This window comes from Prorops nasuta, unplaced genomic scaffold (assembly GCF_024137725.1).
Source record: "Prorops nasuta isolate Cenicafe-Biocafe unplaced genomic scaffold, Cenicafe_Pnas_1.2 PNAS00003, whole genome shotgun sequence".
NCBI classification, from domain to species: domain Eukaryota; kingdom Metazoa; phylum Arthropoda; class Insecta; order Hymenoptera; family Bethylidae; genus Prorops; species Prorops nasuta.
The window spans coordinates 7,313,771-7,335,060 of NW_027116800.1; the positions used below are offsets into that span (position 1 = coordinate 7,313,771).

General features: G+C 32.7%; 2 protein-coding genes across 6 annotated transcripts in view; one reads left to right on the forward strand and one right to left on the reverse strand.

Moving 5' to 3' along the window:
* Positions 1-21,290, reverse strand: part of LOC136785880 (tetraspanin-5-like) — a 125,808-nt gene that overhangs the window by 27,234 nt on the left and 77,284 nt on the right. The window lies entirely within an intron of this gene.
* TkR86C (Tachykinin-like receptor at 86C) overlaps positions 610-21,290 on the forward strand; it is a 41,540-nt gene continuing 20,859 nt past the window's right edge. For both annotated transcript variants that reach the window (XM_066747222.1, XM_066747221.1), the window contains exons 1-2: positions 610-2,143; positions 10,490-10,703. In XM_066747222.1, coding sequence (XP_066603319.1) covers positions 1,849-2,143; positions 10,490-10,703 — 509 coding nt within the window. In that variant the 5' untranslated portion in view covers positions 610-1,848. The remainder of the gene's footprint in view (positions 2,144-10,489; positions 10,704-21,290) is intronic.

Below are 21,290 nucleotides of genomic sequence, written 5' to 3' on the forward strand. Positions count from 1 at the left end.
CTAATTAAGAGTTTTGGAGCGTGGTATATAAGTATAAAAGCGTCGTCGTGGTGGTGGTTTGAGAAATGTCACACGTGTGCTCTTATTGTTGGTGAACAAGGCGACAGAAGTGTGTGGGCAAGCTCTAAGTAAAAGTAAGTTAGCTGATAGTAAGGGATAACGTGGGCGCACCTGTGCGCCTTCTCAAAGGTCTCTTTTGGACACGAGCACGTGTATACTACTATACGTAACTATGCGTTACATACACGAAGAAAACTCTCAAGGGAGAGGTACATATCAGTGCAAAAGAGGACAATACGTTCAGGACACGATCGAAACAGCACGCCAGACAGATTGCATGTTTTGTTGCGAGTTGAAAGAAGCTCTTTTAAATCGTCCCTAGCGTGTTGACTTAATTCAATTAATACTCGTATGTTTCTAAACTGCACCCCCCCCCCCCCCCCCCTCTCCATTCCCTCTTTAACCGCGAAATTTAATACGACTATGCACTATCAAAATAAACAGCTGATACTTGTTTCGAAATGCTATACTACTACCAAGTAAACTGTTGTGTTGGGATCTAGTTGTCACCACACAACGAATGCGCGCGCACCCTCTGAATGAACGTGCTTTTAAGCTCTCTCTCGCTCAGTATCTCCGACGGCGCTCATCGATACGGTATACCTGATTTCAGCCACCTGTCGATCGCCGCTTTTAAATCCCTTAAACCTTTAAACCTAGGATGTGCGCACCCTTCAAATCCTACATCAAAATTTAACACAATCTCATCGTGCAGAATCTTTAAATTAAATTCAAACGAAACGTCAAATTTGGTAACATGTAAATTCCACTTGAAATCGACTAAAGTTGCAAATTTCGTAAATCACTGAATGGGAACAGTCTCTATTCTTCGGCTGCAACTGTCGAAAGAAGCAGACGCGAACGAGTTTCAATTCTATTTCACCCCTGAATTGTCGTAAATTATTAATGTACAATTTTCAGTAAGGCGAGAACCGTTTTTATTTGATAAATACTCACTCTCTTCTTTTTCTTTTGCTCTAAATTGTGTCTTGGTCGAAAATGCTACACGTGACAAGATACTCAGTTTACGTATTCACCGTGGCTGCGCGAAAATGTGCGTTAAACGACAGTTCGATAAGGAAGCTCCGCTGTAATTGTACAAATTCTGTGTCATTCTCGAGGTATTACTATTATACGAAAAAACTCCATTCTTTCGGAGAAAATGTGTGCAGCGATGAAATCTAAGTGCAAAGTCGAGATGCAAGATGCGACCTACGTGACAGGAAAGGCGGATGTCTTTTGGCCTGATAGTGACACTGCGAAGTAAATACATGAGTAGCCGGTGGAAGTTTAAAAAAAGGATGATATAATATAGGTCGTTGAAATGGAATAATAGAAAAGAAAACGAGGACAAGACGCTAGTGAGCAAATGATCCAATTGAGACGGACGAAAATGACTATTTTCTATCTGAAATCTAGTTCCATTTTACTCGTTACGCCAGAAACAGAAGACTGTAATGGACATGGATTTCAATTAAATCCAGGAGGAGAAGGGTATTACTGAAACAACCCAGTCGCGTCCGCTTTTCGAAGGACCACACTTGGTTTAAGAATGTGTCAGAAATGTTGGAGTAGCCGGCAATAGCCTATTATAATAAACATTAATTATTTATCGGGCAAAGTTTTGTCTGGTGCGATAAGAAGCGAATGAGGAATATTATAAGCCATCCATGGAGCTCGATGACGGAAATGGAATCTTGAGGGGTGAATTTGAATGAAGATAGTGGGATAGTTATTGTTAGGGAAAAGTTAGATTGCGGAGAAGGGAAGGGATAATCATTTGTAAATATGAATAGCGTGAGCATAGCCCGTTTGTACAACTGCAGTGCATCAATTCTCGAGCGAAACATTACGCTATTGCTCGAGTTAAATCGTAGCGAGCTTTTGACTGTCCTTGAGGAGGCATTGCACAAATCGACTCAGCGCGATGCTCTTCGGGAGGCCATGTCCGATTGTTTGTTCGTTCATCAGGAAAGACCGTTCGATTTGCCATGGTGGCAAAAACTCTCTTGGTCCGTTATCTTCGCCTTGATACTACTTGTCTCAACTGGTGGCAATATCATAGTAATGTGGATTGTTCTAGGTAAGAATTTGCAATCAGCAATTTTCTAGCTTATTTAACGAGCGCTCCAATTCTTCTGTTACAAATTGTTTCCCTTTAAACTTTAGCAATTTTATTTCTTTTGAAATACGAGTGATTTTTATTTATGATTAATTTGCACGCTATTTTGCCCCAAAAACTTCAAACGTAGAAGCGTTTGGAGCAGAAATCGTTCGATATTGGATCATCAAAAAAAGATTTGTGTGCGAAGCACCTGTGCGTGCGCGTGATAATGCTCCTGCAGTAGTTCTAGTCAGGGCTCAGCTTGTACATTTAAGTCGCAAGATAAATCTTTGTAATTTATTCTAGGAAAATGGGATCAAAGTTCGAACTCGTTTTTTGCAGGTGTATGTTGGATTATTAAGTAAATCTGGTTCAGCAGTGCTTTTAGCTTATAACTGCACTGTTAGAAGCTCCTAGTGATTTATAATACTGTTACGCCAACCTTAATCTCCATTTGTCGTTAAACTTTGAAAATGTTTTTTGTTTTCCTTCAATATATCTGCTTGCCGCGAGTGCAGGATTACCCGAGCTTTGGAAAATGTCGGCTGCGTCTCGTAAACTTCTACTTTTCAACGATAATACAATAATATAAATTTTATAAAGAAACAGGCTAAATATATTTTACTATTGATTTTCTATCATTTTACATCCGACTATGTAGAGGTCTCTTTCATTATAGTTTCATCAACAGGGTGACAAATTCAACTTCAAAAGATCTCATTATAACTTTGCAAGTGTGAAGCTCTCGGATTTATCTGACTTTCGTGTAAGGTTTTATATATACGGTATATTGTTTTGAATAAATAATAATAACAAATTAAGACCAATACTGCTGCTTGTTATAAAATGTTTAAAGTAAAATAAGTGGAAAACCATATATACATATTTATATATTTTTTAATCGTATAATTTTGAATACAATTAAACATGAAAAACATTTTTATTAATTTAGTTTGAAGGAAGATAAATCCCTACAAAAGAAATTAAGTTTTAAAGAAAGATAATACATTTCAAACTACTAAGATGTGTTTTACTGAAAGTTCAGTTTTTAAATTGAATTAAAAACTCTTCGATAAATATTGGTAATGGATGTTTCCTATCTTAATAAATAATGATGTAGTATGCTTAACAATTGGTTGTTTATCGTAAAAGAAGTTATTTTCTGCAGAAATAAGTCGGATTTAATGTTCAAAATCCAATTAGGTTAGAAATATTGGTTACGTGTATCTATGAAACTTTTATGAGCACTGTTTATTTATTACTATCAGTATGCTATTATCGATAGGTTTCTATTAAGTCAATGCAAAACTGTTTGTCTCTGTTAAATATCATATGTTTCAAAATGTGAACTGAAAGTTTCATTGTTGTAATAGATATTATTACACAAAATACTTTGTTACAATGAAAATTGTTAAATAATTTTATATTAAAGTGGACATTTTCCTTCTAACTTTATTTCTTCAAAAAAGCTTTTTTGTAATAAAAAATTTCAGTGAAAGGAATGCAAACAAGTAAACTTTTTAGTTAAAGGAACAGCAATATTAAACTGACTAATGTTAAGTTTCATTACGGAATAACGACAATCAATATCCGCTAGTCAGGATGAAGGGCACTTGAAGACAAAGGATTCTTCTTCTCCTCAAATTTAGGTTACCAACACTTGAAATGTAAATTAGCCAAGTTAGATAATCCTATTGCTTTCTTGGAAACCAATTCTTAAGTAATAGCATCGAATAATAATTACATTTACCATTGATTTCAAAATTTCTGCAACAATCAATAAAACTTCTCGTATTCCCTAAGAAATTTTTTTATGCTAATAGACTAGAAAAAAGGTGAAAAATTGCAGAATTAAGTATAAAAGTAATTCAGAAAGGTTCTTTTCAAAAGAAGAGAAAAGGAATGAAATACTCCGTTCAGGCGGTTAATGATGCTGAGAAGCGTTTTTCTGATAGAATTCGTTGGATTAAACTGGCGCAAATCGGCCAGTCGGTTGCTCCACTTCGTTATTAATTATCGTACAATTTCATGTATTGCGAAGAAGCTGATAAAACATATGGTATTTCGAAGCACATAAGGTTTTTTATTTCCTATCTACATGCAATCAATCATAATTTTCCATAATTAGACGAAATATATGTAAGCAGCTCCTACGGACTCCACCACAACATAAATTATAAAATCTGAAAATAAGTATAATTAGTATAAGCTGCAAGTTAATTATCTAGAAAAAATACATTGCATATATGGAAGCTACATATTTTAACTACGAAACTGAGGTAATATTAAATAAAATACTACAATAATGTTAAATTTATAGTCAATTGATATGCAAAGTGTAGGAAACCCTTTAAATTTTACAAAAATGTATAAAATTGTATGCGTAATCAGCAACACATTAAATATCTTGTGATTTTTAAAGGCAATTTAAATTTATTTTTTAATAGAACAACTAACGCAACTAAAAGTCCACCGTTTTAATTATGCTTAACATTTTAGCGTAAAAAATTTTAGGTGAGGGTGAGAAATTGAAAATAGTACAAATGGTTGACCACGCGGTTTCGCTAGACTCTGGGGGATGAGAGCCGTCGGGTGATTAGTGCCACTCGGGATTTTACCGAAATAAACATTATATCTTTTTTTCCCCTTGATGCACTTAGTACCATATTTCATTCAAATCCGGTCTTGTTGCACGATTATGTTTCATTTTGTCATTGCACAAAACACATTTATATCAACTGAAACTTTTTATTTTAATCTAAGAAACTTTTGTTGAAAACATAATTACGAATCTAATGATTTGTTTTTACTTTTATTTTTACAGGTGAAATGAGAAAGTATTAAATATCGTATAAAAATTATTATTTTACCTTCCCCTATTTTTAAGTTCTTTAATTGTTACCATAAAATCAAAGCTTTTTTGATTAGTCATTCTTGTATCCAAAATTTCTATCCTACTATTTAATGATTGATCTTAGCTTGTAAGATTGTTTCTAGTTACTTTGTTGTTACATATGGTTTATTTACTGTATTGTATTATTACTATTTTTTCTATTACAATCAACTGTAAAAACTTAAATTTTAGCTTTTATACACAAGCAAATAATCTGTATTTGTATTTTAATTGCTTCTTTGTACAGCGATGTGAACCCTACCGGTTATGAAAGCTTAATAAATAAAAATACATATAATATTTATTTTAATGGCATTATTGTTACTTTTCATGAATTAAAACGGTAATGAATATAAGAACAATAAAAAGCCTCTATTTCCTTGTTATTAGTTGCCTTACAATTATAAATATGTAATTTCACATTATTAATTTGCTTGTTGATTGCTACCGTTTTTGAATGAATACACAGAGGACTATTTTGGACTGTGTGATACGATGACTAATGTTACATGTGATTATTGCTACAAAAGCAATTTTTTTTTTAAATCCGATTAATTTTGTCGCATAATAAAGTTTTCCTATACAAATTTGATATTAATCTTGACTGTAGAAATGTATTTAATAAACATAAAAAATATATTGTTTTTTTAATCATAAGAATACTGGACTCTATTGTTATAGTTGTGTGGCTAATATAACATCAAAGAATTAAATAAAGTCATTAAAGTTCCTTCTACATCTCTTATATAAAATACTTTCCGAACCTCGCTCTCTCTGTCTCCTTTATATTCTCGTATTAAATCTATATCATTGAAACGAGAGAGCATGCCTTAAAAATAAAGAATTGACCGCGAAAACATTAGCAGTAAAAAGTGCAAATAACAATAAACAATTATACTAGCGTCCCTGAATCGTAGTGTCAATGAAGGATATTAATCTAACAGCATGCGCAGTACCACTGCTTTTTTTTTTTAATAATCGGACGAAGCATCAAACAATAACAGAAAATCAATGAACAAACGCTTCTTGTGGCAGCATTCGCAGTGTGAATCATCAATGTTCCAGTTTCTGAATAGTTCACGCAGTTTTAATCATTTTATCCATTATTTTAAAAATGTAGAAAGCTTTAAAAAAGAGTTAAAATTTGAGGTATTCGATTTAGCACTCGATCTTCTCTTCACACCTATATATAAATAATGATTTGACCAGTATTGACAAAATAATAATAACTTGTTAATTCGATGTACTAAAGTATTCCAAAATAATTACAAGTTTTAATTGTTAAAAAACTAAGAGTTTAAAACTCGCTTAGAAAATAGTTCCTTTGGTTTTAATTAATTAGAAATGCTGATAAAGTATAAAGGTATACTGTATATAGAAGATGCAACATATCAAACATCACCAATCATAATACGTATGAGATAACGTTATTCCTTCATACCTCCATAGCTATTAATAATATCCAAATTTTGCATGACTTCTTTCATTGTAAATAGTAAGGGAGAGTTCGAAAAGGCCGTGTGTAAAAATTTAATATCCTATAGCTACGGAAATATACTCATCTTCGCGTACATCTATGCTCAAGGGGGTTCTAAGTGGTGGACCCTCTATAGTCTTCTTTATTGCACCATATGTCCCACAGTTTAGTAGCTGGATCGCAAACGTTATCATGTGCCTACAATAACACTTATCTTTACCAGCAGAAATATGGAAAATCATTGTTGAAATTAGCTATATACTAGGATTATTTTCAGTATATTGGTCTGTGTTTTAGTAATTTATTTTTACCATCATCTCTCCGTAGGGATGACATGGATGAGAAAAGATTGTTATAGGCAGAACGTAGATGCGCAAATATTTGATATGGGTTGGTTTGAAGGAGGTCGTGACCTTGCTTGATTTGATACACGACGATAGCCTTGGTAAGTACGGACCAGGCGTGTTGATTCAATTTCAATGTAGGGTTTTGAAAGGTGGGGATGGAGGCGTTTGGATCTTGGAAGTGTTCGGTCCCCAACTCGAGGGGGAAAGTTATGCTGCGGTAATGCCGAGGCTATTTCTTCCATAGTTAAGTTCGCGCACCAACATATTTACACTCTGCTAGCATCGAACCGAACCAGCGAGCAGATGAGATGTGTTGAAACGCTTTATTCCGCCAATAATCGATAGAAATCCGAGCCAAATAATAGCGTGTTCGATGCGATACAGATTAATTGCAGATGAGCCACAGAACGAAATAACGAGTGTGATTAAGCGCAATAAGAAGATTACTTTTTACCCGTTTTCCATCGGATATTTACATCGCAATTCCAGCAAATCATGCTCGAGTGAATGCTTTACAGTTAATTGTGGTATGCGAAGCATCCTCAAAAAAGCCCTCAAAGCCTTAGAACTTTTTAAAAGGATCTTTTCTCCGTGACTTTACGTACACTGCATATATACACACAAAGTAACTCGGGCTGCGTATACGAACTTTATGCTATAGAAATTCCTATTAATATTGGGACCCTTTCCTCTTTCAAAGCATGAATATAAATAATCCGATGATCAAGAAAGCTATACCTTGCCAAAAGACATACATAGTCTTATTATTCTTACTTCTCATTTGAAAACACAGTAAAGTGACTAATTTATACTTATAGTAGATGAATTCTTTTAATGTCTTCAAAGTTCCATTTGGTTAAATCAAAAATTTTCCAGCCCAATTACACGTTTCGTAATAATATCATTTGTAGCTTGGGTCATTTGGCGCACCTGGAACCATCTACGATCAATTAGTCCTTAGTTGTTTTAATAAATTCGAGTTAATATACTGTTTAGCTGTTTCTGCTTATAATGTCATTAAAAAAAACCAGGGTAAACCGAATCATTACAAATCTTTCTGAATATTCAAAATAATCATGTTTAATTACTGTGAAATGATTGTAAATATTAGTAGACTTTTCTTGTGTAAATACAAAATGTGCTTAAAGTATCGTATCCTGTACAATTTTTAAATCTTATATCTTAACGATAGCATTACTAATACTGAACAATTCTTAAATTCGAGGTTTCCTATTAGTAAAATTAGAATTCAGATATCTATACATATAGGACGATTCGTTGATCAATAGGAACTTTTGAATAAAGAATTTTTAATTCTTAATATAGATAAAATTTTAACGAAGAATTAGGCCTAAAATTTGTTTCAAAGCTTGCTTCTAAAAGTCCTGTTTCTTATCTATGTGATAAGTAGCAAGATTTATGGTAAAGTATAATTCTAAGGCAGATATTTCCTGCTGGTAGTGATAATTATGAATCTTACATATACTTAAATAATATAACAGATGTTCTATTTCCAACGAAAGTAGGAAAAGTATTATTATTGGAAACTAATATTTATTACGGGAAGGTTATAAGGGTTTATAGGATATCATAGTTTTTAACATATAAAAAAGTTCATCGGTTAAGAGGATTTTGATGTCACATTTTACGGTATATGAATATCTGAAATTTGCATCGGCAATTCAATAAAATCGAAGTATATATTATAATAGCGTATTATATATATTGCGCTTAATAATTCTCAACAACCGATAATATGGACATAAATAAAGATTCTTTCTCTCCCTTTCAACATAAGTCATTTCAGAAAAAAGGAGCTTAAAAGTGATTTATTTAATAACGTGCACTTCAATTGATTTACACCAAATGAAGCTGTCAAAGTGCAAAAAAATTGATTCATCTACAATAATAATTGTTTGCACCCGCTCTATTTATACCATTATACTGTAATCATGGAATTTAAAATTCGTTAATTCATTCAATTATGATTCTTTTTCGCATATTTAATTTGCAAAGTAAATTTAAATTAACAAAATCCTATTTATTCTCTTGCATAATTAATCATACGATTCGTAGCTCGTTTTCAGGAAATACATCATCTAGATAAATTGATTTTCAACTGAACTCGATATTTTTTACTTTTACAGTAGAGTGGAAAGGGCATAACGATTTTTTAAACTTAAATATCATTAATTAAAATATGTAATTGATAGTCTTCTTCAGCGATATTCATTTACAGTGGTATAAAAAATGAAAGAATATTTAATTTATTTGTTTGTGTAGTGTTTCATAGAACTTCCAACCCTCACTGTAAAACGGTGATACTTGAATGAAAATAAAAAATGTTGGAGAGAAGTTTGTTAAATAATAAATAAAAAACAGGCGATGCTGGTCACATTTACTTGATTTGAAAAGTGGTCCACATATCCGTGTCAACATTCACCGCACATGTGCGGAAAAGGCAATATATGGAGGAAAACAAGAGCAGCGTCAAAAGTAGCGTGTATGTAAGTCGACATATACAAACATACATTTTCCTCCTTTACTTCTTTCAGAGGGACTAAAAATATTTGATGCTCAGTTTCCTCCATCGTTCAACATTTCAGCTTCGTTGTGTGCTATATATATACCTGCAGAAATTTCTTTACCAGTTCAACGAAGGGCTCAAATTCAATCTCATTATCCCTACACAGCAATTAATAATAGAGTTGTTTACGCGGCTACTATAATTACGCTTTCTTCCTCATTAATCTAATTCAAATTCTACTTATTAGTGGTAAAAAATTAAATAACGTAAAAATATTATATCCTTACAGGAAATACTGAGTTTTTCAAAATAAATGTTTCTTAAAATTAATATTAATGTATTAACATATAAGGATTGACTGTGCTAAGTGGTACGATCATTAATACCAAAGTTACCATTTAGTGGTCAAATGACCCTTTTTTTTAAATATAAAACCACGAGTTTAAAAAATCTTCGTAGGTTTATATAGTGTTATTCTTATGATAAAATGCTAAATATATGCTATGGTAAAGCTATTAAATCAGAATAGACCTTTTATTATCAAATTGTAAAAAGCATTTTACTTAAGGAATAAAGTTTAGTTTTATGTATTGCATATATATAGCTATTTTATGCTCATATACATGGTTGTTTTATTCAATATGTATCCGACTAAGGTATGTGACGTAGCGTGTCATATTCAAAAAATTCTTCCTCGAAAAGAGAAAATCGTACAAGAGACATCAAAGCATACCATTAAACTATGCACCTATGGCATCGATAAAAATGTCTTTTCTATCAAACATTTGTCTAGCAATAGGAAATTAAATCTTATATACACGTTTTATTGTCCTGATCTTCTATTAACCTTTGCACCATAATAATCTATTAGACTTTTTATCTAATTTCTCTTTTCCATTTATGCACTTTAAAGAAGTTTGTTTGCATTACCATTTTGTAGTCAAGCAGACTAAAACTAAGAAGACTTTAAAAGAGTTCCATTTAAAATGAATATTTACTTTATTGGGCCACCCGACACAAAAGAGGATAAATGATTCCTACAGTGTCCTGCACTCTTCCATATAATTTTGTTCTGTTTCAGCTCATCGCCGCATGCGAACAGTCACTAATTACTTTTTGGTGAATTTGTCCATGGCTGATCTCATGATGTCATTGCTCAACTGCGCCTTCAACTTTGTGTTTCTCGTCAACTCTAATTGGCCCTTCGGTGCTGTCTATTGTACTATCAACAACTTTGTCGCTCACGTTACCGTAGCTTCAAGTGTTTTTACCCTCGTTGTCATATCTTTCGATAGGTAAGTACTTTACACAAAATTTCTCTAAACTATTCAAATTTCAAGGGGACGTTTAGTGAATTTATTTAAAAACTGAGCATATGCGTGCTTAATACTTTTATATTTATAATTCTGCAGCTATGTTATAGTTGAGTACTTATCCTTCGTCACAAAATATATACGTTTATAATTATAACGTCATATTATACAAAAAATTACGCCGATCCCTGAGGAAAAGTGAAGCATATTGTTGTAGAACGCAACAATTGTATATGCACAATCAAACTGTCAAATGAAAATCTATTATAATTTGTAACAGAAAATGGAATTTAAACCAACTTTATATATTTTAATTTTGTATGGTTGAAGCGATGTTTTCATGTTTTAATTGAATTTGTAATTTTTTAATGAGGTGCCAGCCGATGAATAAAGTAAGATTATTAGGTACCAGTTTAAATCCAGCTGATAAATATTTTAGCAAACTCCAGTATGACCGTTCAGGGGACATTAAAGTTTATGGTCTCACGAGGGCAAAAGAAATAGTGCTTCCTACCCCTATATCTCTTATCTCCATCCACTTCTTACTTCCATCTACAGACAAACAAACAATACGATCGATCAGTATCATGAATGAATTCCCATAGTCCTTTCGCAGATTCACCGCTCACGTATATATATCGATGTTAACGTGACTTTCGTTTTGGCACAATTTATGCCATTCGTTTAATCTTACTTAATAAATAGCCTACTCGATAAAATACCAATTCACCCGACCAACTTTTAAATTGGTTAAGCACTCTTTGCCATTTGATCAAACGAAAAGGTAAAATCGACACGACGTTTTCCATTTATGAAAAACGAATTGCCACTTACATTATTTCTCCCGGGTGCAAGGTTACTTTTTCAGGAAAATCTACGTTAGTCCTCTTTAGCCATTTTTTGTTGAGTTTATTTTAAATTCACTACACGATTATGGTATATATAGTTGAACATCGAATGACGATACTTATTTTTAAAATGTCTTCGCAACATACCAGCGCGTACCAAACGTCTGCTACATCGCCAGCGTGGTATATTGTGTGGTATGATATGGCGTGCGGCAACTGTAGTAGTGTCACTTGCTTATTGCTTGGAGCAGCACGACTAAACTTTTAAATTAATCAAAAATTTAATCTAGGTAACTTCTCGAGAAACTGAAACAAGAAGCTGAGAAAACCTGGAGGAATAATTAAATAAAATAAGAATGTTAAGATTGTGCTAATTGCATGAATATTTTTTCATAGGTCCCAAGTTATTCTTTGTCGATCGATTTTTTTTTTGTAGTTATAGCAGAATGAACTAACCCCGGTCTATTTTGACGTTAATCCTGAATTATTTTCTGGCAAACGGAAAAAACAGAACGTGAGGAAACACCTACGGTGATAAATCTTTGCTAATGTTGCGTCAGTCGAGAGAAATATCGTATGGTCCTGAGATCCGTTCTTATATTGTAACACTATACAAGGCAGTGAGGGTCTTCGACACCGATACTTAACTATTTCTTTACTATATTTGCCTGCAAATGAGATAGGTTTGAATTTATACCCAAGAGAGATTGAATTTTTTTCGGAAAGAAAAGTTACATTTTCTCCACCCCCGTTTTATTAAATAGCACATACATCTGTGTGTAGGGGTTTCTCGGCCAGTTTATTCAACACTTGCTTGGCCTTTTTAACATTGGTTATTTATTTTCTTTAGGAGTTAAAAAAGTGTCAGATTTATACATGACAATAAGTTACTCAACGCTCCTTTGCGATAAAAAAGCTAAAGTCAACTCCGGTGATTTATCGCAGCTCTCTTTAATGAAGCAAACGAAAGATATTATAGTATTATGCTTCATCGAAAAGATTTTGAAGGAAAAGCATGCTTTTACGCTAAAAGTTATTATTTTCGTATAAGCCACCCAATTGCATACATTGCATGCAACAACGAATGGGTGTAATGTTAAATTCATACTGTACATTTTCCCTCTGCTGAAATGAAAATACGAGGAAAGCCTTCCGTGTTGTAGATACGCAAAACTTATACGCAACGCACAATCGAGTAGTTTCAAAGTAAGAAGCATGGATTAAAAGAAATGCTATATGCAAACAATAAATACAATCTGATATGGATTCAACAAACTATACAGACATAGCTTCTAAAAGATTCTCATTAATTTCACAAAATTTAGTTATAAGAAATGTGATTTCGAAACATGAATTAAATTATGTTACAAATAAAATTATTGAGTGATATTTTATTTGGTTAATCAATCGTCCAATTACTGTCAATTAAACAGCATGATTTAATTTACCGAAATGCAACTTGTTTATACTATATGTATATATGATGAGTAATAAGTTAAAGTGTTAAACGCTCTTCCAATAATCGGTGTCCTGAATCGTTATTGCCCCTTGTATGTACACTGGAAAATTAAAACTCATTTCTCAAACAAACGAATGGCTAACGAAAGATATTAGGGAGAGAGCAACCAGAAAATGAAGTCTGTTTTAGAATAATCTCTACATATTTTTCACTATCCGCCCCCGAGTTTAATGAAAAACTCGAGAATAAGTGTTGCCAAGCGAAATTTTTAAATATTTGTCACGGGTGGTCCCCATAGCCCACTAAGATATTATTGTACAATATATTTACTTTGTCACATTAAAATACAATCTCGATTTCATTTTCGCCAGTTATTTTATTAAATTCATAGTCCAGTCACGTCGCTATAATAAAAGATGAACCGCAATAAATTTTATTCCCTTTCATTGAAATGTCTGATGTATAGGGATTCGATATTGGAAGACTATACCTTATTCTTTTCATCTAACATATTTAACCTTAACTGTTATTTAAGAAAATTCTATCGACCTGAGTTGTAAGTATGATCGAGTAAATTATTTGACACTTGCCAACGTGCCGTAATATATTTCATCAAATTCTCAGAGGAAAGAAACAGGGTTTGGAATATCTCTTTAAGAGATTAACTCAATCACCTGTACGAATCTGTATCTGAAAAATTGGCAAAAGCCTGGAGTACGAACTGTATATCAAATGTGTTAGAAGTGCCAGTAAGATAAAGTATGAAAACTTGAAATATATCGACCATGCAAAACTTACAAGTTAAAGGGATAAATCATGATAGTGTTGTACGTTCCACTCCAACATGATCATGATAATAAATTCCGCGGTTTTGAAGCGCGTCGGACTATTTCGGAATGCTAATCTGCACAAATATACTATAGCTGTATATGTAATTCATCATTTGTCACGTGTATCATTCCCTTTTACTTTCGTGATATAAACTGTCTACTCAAACTGGAGATTATTGTCAAGCTATTGTGCAAAGCAACGCTTAATCTTTATATCCTCACTTTTATCAAACACGTGGCGGGCGTCAGTTAGTCTACTGTTTTTGTTCAGCCATTTCTAAAAATCCCTTTAAAAATTCCAAGTCTCACTATGCAAATATTTTTTTAATCTACATTAAAAATTCGTTTAATACTGATGAGAAAATGTTTATAATCCTTCTGTTTTTCCCATATAATCTTTGAAAAAATAATTATATTAAAAATTTAATATTACTGCCTAATTTATTAAATATTATGGTTCCAAGATGAAGAAAAAGGGAAGGTAATTATAAGGGCAGTGAAACGTTTCAATTTGTTTAATCAGTTTAGTGTAGGTAAATGGAGTTATGTCACAGCGCATTTAATGAATAATTTAGCCTGTCTATGTCATAAATGAATACGATCCATTCAAGCATGATAGCTTAAATTTATGCCAGTTACAACAATATCGCATCTAAAGATCGCGTGGACTATAATTATCCATTGATAAATGTGATTAGCATCCCTACCGCATTTATCATAGTGAGATAATAACAATAAACCAGCTCATCTTTTTCCTACTGCTTTGTTTGTCATTTCCAAAATCTATTTTACTGATTTACTGTCTTTCTCCCCTATATTAAGCGGATCAATTTATCACATGTATACTAAAAGAACTTAAAGTGCAATTTCATTTTCCACTAAATCTGCTTTAATACCTTTTTTGATCGATAAAAAACGTTAAAGTCATTTGACAAAATGCACATAGACAGTGAATAAAATAAGTAATAGTTAAAATTCACTCCCCCTTTTTTGACTCTTACGTCATTGCAAACCAGTGATTCTCATTCGATGTCAGCATTCTTGCATAACAGCTGAATATTATAGTTGAAAGACTATATAGACTTGAGATTTCAGACAACACTTATTAGGTAGATATAATGAGTTTTACAGACAGCAATCATTATGTGTATGTGTTGATTAAACAAAAGTTGAAATAGATCATTTTAATCGACACTTGAATTTTGAGAGAAGTCAGTGCACGTATGATAGCATAAAAACTAGAAGTTAATGGGCAAAGTGAAAATTTTGTTATATCTCCAAAATCATGCAGTGATGGCTAATAACTTAGCTTATATATATAAGAATCTCTCGCACCTATACTTTATCGCTCTTGTGGATTGTATCGTGAAGAAAAACGTGTAATCCAAGAATATTTATTGCTCTCAGCAGAAAAGAGTTAAACTGACTTTTAGCACGCTGTTTTCCTTAAACAATTACTAAATGATAATTCTCTGGCCACGAGATAAACTCAATTAACGAGTGGTGCATCTATATGTACGGAATGAACGTTCGGTAAACTATCGTAAATAGCTCAAGTCCAAAGTTGGGAAACTTAAAGGTAGTAGTTAGTTTTATATAACGTTGCATACATGATAAGCGAGATAAGTTTCAAACGAGCATCTATGCGAAATTGAAATATTAACTGTAAAAGCAAACTTTGAGGGAATTATGGAACTTGTTAACAAGCATTATCTATAAAACGACAACAATCAGAGTCAATAGTTAATATCAATAATCTACGCGTGCACTGGCACGCACCTTCGATATATATATACGAATGCGATGAAACAGAAATGAAAAGACGAATGGGGCGTGCATGTAAACTCGGTAAAATTAATTCACTTATTAAAATACTGACTGCATCCTCTGCAGCTCCCCCAAAAGTAATTCTAACCACACTATGAGCTTTCAAGCGAACTAAAGCATTTTAGTCTGAAAAGGTTGAATTTAATCAGAAAATTGCTTTAAATAATAAACACACGACTTTAAAATTCGAAAAGAAATGTACTTTATTTATGAATAAAACAAATTGTAATGCTGAAGCGTGGTTCATAGGAATAAGATTGGTTTGAGAAAAATGTATTGTTCCTTAAGCTTCTGATTTATAATGAGAGGGTGGTAGTAAAATATATATCGAATAACGGGGACGAAACAGCTTGAAAAGCCATGAAAGCCGGTATGCATAAGTGAAATGGTGGGACGAGGAGTAAGGGATAGCGTTGGAGAATCGTTTGGCAACGATTTGAGAATCACTGAAATGTATTTTGCTATGACTTTATGCCCTTCACGTGCGACGAGACGCGCTGATGCTGATGTGAGACGCCTAAATCGAAGTTCGAATGGCTCGCGGATGGGAAATGCTTATCACGTGCTGCAATTTGTAAACCGGAGGAGTATCTATCAAAAGAAAAAATATTGCAGGAAGCTCAAGGTTTGATTCCTTCAAACCCATTTTATTGACAAATAAAGCAGTGCGTATAATACGAAACGAGGGGGTATAATGACAAATCTATATTCTTTTATATTTATCATACATAATTATGGATCTTAATCGTTTCCATAGCTATTATAAGAAGACTCATGTGGGGCAATATAGCAAGCAATTAACAAAACACCGTAGCTTTGCTAAAGACAAGTGAACAAAGACAGCAGAGCACGACAATAGATTTCCTATTAATTTATTATAATTATGCTGTATTGTTCATAAAACATAATAATATAAATCTTATACTACAAACATGACTAATTGAATGAAAATTACTATGATAAAATAGGGTAATAATATGCTATAATAGACGATGACCAAGCGTGCTTCTTTCTCTAGAACAATACTCCTTTTAAAAACTTACCAGATCGAATGAAAGCAATGCTTAACCTTTCGATTAGCTTAACGTCATAAAACACCTACAGTGCTATTGTTTCGTTTAGGGATACATAGAAAGTGAAGTTGGACGAAATATAATTCTCGTGGTGTAATAATTTTGCGGTAAAAATAGTTAGTCTCATCGTAGTTATAAAAGCATTTCTTCATTATTTAAAATCATTTAATTCGTTTTTATAAAGTTTTCTTTTAATTATCAAAGTACACTGCAAATATTTTCAATAGAACCATGTGGATCATAAATATTTATCAATGCTCATTAGTATAGGAGTGTCCATGTGAACTATTCCTGTACGATCGAAGTTGTCTATTGCAGAGATGGAAATAACTTTCGATTTAAACATAATGAGGTATAATTTTCAGTGAAAGCCCAATCTGTTCTGGTGAAATGAATAAGGAGAACAGGGGTAATCTGCATTCGTATTCAAATTCATCATAAGTCGATGTGTACAGCTATATTTGGTACGTATTAGAATTCAAGGCAGCCGCAATAAATGGAGTAACACATTGTGGTAGAGACGTTTCAAGTACGTTTGGCTTGACGTAGCACGCGTAAGTTGCATTTCCTTCTCTCCAGGTATCCTATGTCTGATTGAGCTATCGTACCACTTACACTTATTAAAGAAAAAGACGTCCAATGTTCGACCCTCGTCAAATTCTACGAATATCTGATGCTAATCATATAATGCAGGAAATGTGCAAAAAACAATGCATATCTTACTTTACACCGATTATTAAATTCTTTCTAAAAGCAATCGATATTCTTCCTGGAATATCCAATTTTCAAATTCTGTCATCGTATCTGTGTCAGTAAAAATGTCAGGGCTAACGAAAGGCGTGCATATCAAATGTCATTCCACGCGTTCCCAGTAAAAGCTACTACTGGTCGTTATTTCTCAAATTCCAGTCTACAGCTGCGTCCATTCAGTAAATCTATCAAATATTGGCTCCCTCAATTAATCCTATCGTCTCGATTCTCAATATTCAATTTTACATCTCTTTCATACTAGAATATTCCAATTATTTTTCCTCGGACTTACCATGTCCATCAAACGTCTCGGTTGAATTGTTTCCACGCGTGATCCTTGGAAAATAAACTGTAGGGGAAAACTGATATTTTCAGCCAAGTTTTAACTTGTAAAATATGTAAAAACGATGTATACGACGGTATCGAATGAATAATGATTATGCAGAGTCGAACTCTCTACCGCCCAAAGGACTCGACTTTGACTCCCAGGGTAGGTATAAAATAACACCAAAAATATTCGGTTTCTGCCCCACTGTCAGAGTGAGAGAATTTCGCAGAGACCAGAGGGCTTTTACCCCTAACTCTTACTTCGATACTTGCAGAAACAATATCATCCTCGATCGGAAGCCACTACGCATCGGATCAACTACTTTCGTATAAAACCTAAAATGTAGAAGTATAAAATGAAAATGACAATTTCTTATTTTTATCATAGTTTTAACATCATTATATCTCTTTTCCACTGTATAGCTATGAAAACATTTGCCATGTTGACTATTGATTAATTGAGAGTATAGTTTCCAAGGAAAATCAACTTACATGGTACACATGTATTACCTAAAGCTTTATCTTCGTTGATTGTTTGTGCAACAGCGGATTATACTTAAGCCTAATTCACGTAACTCTGCTCAATCGATTTACTGCTACTTAATGCAGAATACTAAGGCTTCCTATTAACCCGGATCAGACTTCTTATACGAAAACGATATTTCTTTTCCAAACATCTCTTGTTTTAATTTACCATACTATTCCTCAAAAGCATTCCCTCTTTTCTCGAGTATTTTTGTTCTTAGTCAATATTCCTTGACACGTATCAGGTATTATTGATTTTCAATCAATCCTACGCGTATCGAGCAACCCCATGATTCTAAAATTTTACTTAAAAAAAGATTTACATTATGCATTTAAGTCTATGAAATATAAATCGGCACGTTTTTAAACATACTAAATTATTCACAAAGAGAGGGTGGGATTATAAATATTAAATATATTTAAAAAAGCACGAATAAATTCTCCAGAAAATCAGCTACTACTTACTCGCATCAATTAAAATAATTTTAACATAAAGAGACATTCTATGTTAATTAAATTCAGTAACGATACGGTTAAAATATTTAACATTCGATAAATTAGATTTTTCAGTTAATTATTATAAAAGAGAACCAGTTTAAATGAAGCTACAAGTGGAAGCACAATAAAATTATCGTATCAGTATTACGATTGATTTGGCTGCTGAGTTTTCTCGCTTGATCATGCAACTGTATCGTAAAACGAAAATTAATGGTATTACTATAGCTCGGACAGAAAGATAAATCAAAACCATTTACTAGGGCTGTCTTAGCAGCAGTGAGATATTTGGTGGATCTTAATTAATAAATTGTTTCGACGTTTTGATAAAAGCTATAACGATAGATGGATTTTCTGCAAATAAGAAATGCTTACAAAGTCGTTTAGTTTCTTTTATTGTAAGAGCCTAATAGTTGCTTTATATTTCCCATGTGTATGTGCCAGTTATTCGATCCACTGACGTTTGTGTACATTTAACCATTTCTTGTCCACGTTTTAGTTGCTTTAGCCACTTAATTTTCACACCCTCCTGTACGAATATTCATTAGCAGATTTGATTTTCGAACATAGCAAAGGAAGTAATTTAGCAAAATATTCGGCGCAAATCTTATTAGCAACTTATTTGTCAACCTCTCCTTGATAAATTTTCGCAAGCTGATTTCATTCTGAAATACTGCAAAGTAAACAGTCTAGTGAGAGGTTCGACGTAAATCACAAAATTTATATCGAAATAGCTAGTTTTTAATTGGATGCTTTTTACCTGTAAAAATAGTAATATTCTGTATTTTGCAACAGACAATTATGGGATTTCTTAAATGTAGATTTAACTGTATTGTGCTGATAAAAATAAACTCCGATAATACTTATATGTTTAGCAAAAATGCAACATAAATGCGACATTACACATTTCTATTTAATCAAATACTGGAAATTGACTATTAGTGTCAATAGACCAAGTGAACGCAGGTAGTACAAATTTCGAAACTAAAACGTTGATATTTGGCCAATTTAATATCGAAATTCTGGAATTAAAGGTATAAAGGTCTTCATATGTATATATCTAACTTATTTGTGAAAGTATTGTGGATAATTGGGGGAATACCCTGGCAGTAGTATTTACTGGGGTAATTGAAAAGCATCGGCTTCGGATTCGAATTCTACGCTTAATTTTGTACCTGTGTAGTATACGTAATACGACTTATACGCATCTATCGTTTGTTAGTTTCACCAACTTGCTTGATAGCGATAATAATTATGGAGCTAAATGTTTTTAGCACGATCGATTTTAGTTATTGCAGCAAGCAAACCTCGTGATTTCCGACCATAAAGAACATCCAACTACGGATAATTTAGCTCAAATCTATCTCTATTAACCAATCGAAATTTCGTATTTTCAGTCGATTCGAATTAGTTGAAAATTCTCTGATCACGAAAATGGCATTAAAGAAACCATTACACTACTTTTAGAACATGTATTATATATATATATAATTAGTGTATAAATAAATAGTAATATCAAGTTCTTTCTGATGTATTTTTTGTTATAATTTAAAAAACCTGATTCGATATTTAAAGGCAATGTTACATTTTTTGAAATTAAATAGGATTCACTTTCGCAAACAATGCGGCTATTCTGCACAGATGTAAAATTTGTTAGCATATTATATACAAATGAATTCTCATGCATTTGAAGGCTGCGATTAAACCAATCGAGTTTATTCTTATCCCACAAATGTACCTACTAGAGGTAAAATTTCGTTTTAAATTTTTCGATTCTTTCAATTTTCGGTTAAATAAAAGGCAGGAAATGAATGCCACCGTCCTAGATAGCCATTCTACACGTTAGTATAATTTTTAACAACTTCATTGAGAGAGAATTTTGCATTATCAGCTTTAAAATCTAAAATAGTCGAATACCTTCTTTTAATAAAACTAAAAATCATTTTAACTCTGGAATACTTAAAAACATAAGCGAATCTGCAATATTTTTAACTGGTATAAATGTATCGCGCAGCTTAAACATTTATACCGGTGTTATTGTTCTACTGATTAACGTCTCAGCAGAAGGGAAAACTTCGCAAGTTTAATTAGGATACGAAGAAACATTTTTCGACTAACATGAAATAATCCATTCAATAAACTAATTTAATGTAATATACCTGATTAAAATACAAGTTTAACAAACTATCGATATCTTGTTATTATATAGTAAGAGGGCTTTAATACCGCTGTTTCCTACATAAATATCATGTTTCTAGCAAGGTTTCTTATTAAGGATTTAAAGAGAAGAAAATGGTCGAAATTTGTATGCTAAATGTTATTATGCTTAACCTTTTAAAGCTCAATGAGAACTATACTTTTAAATGGAATCGTTTTCATGGGAATGCTTATCTATTCCTTAAAGTGTTATGCGTTTTTACGAAGAGAACTCATAA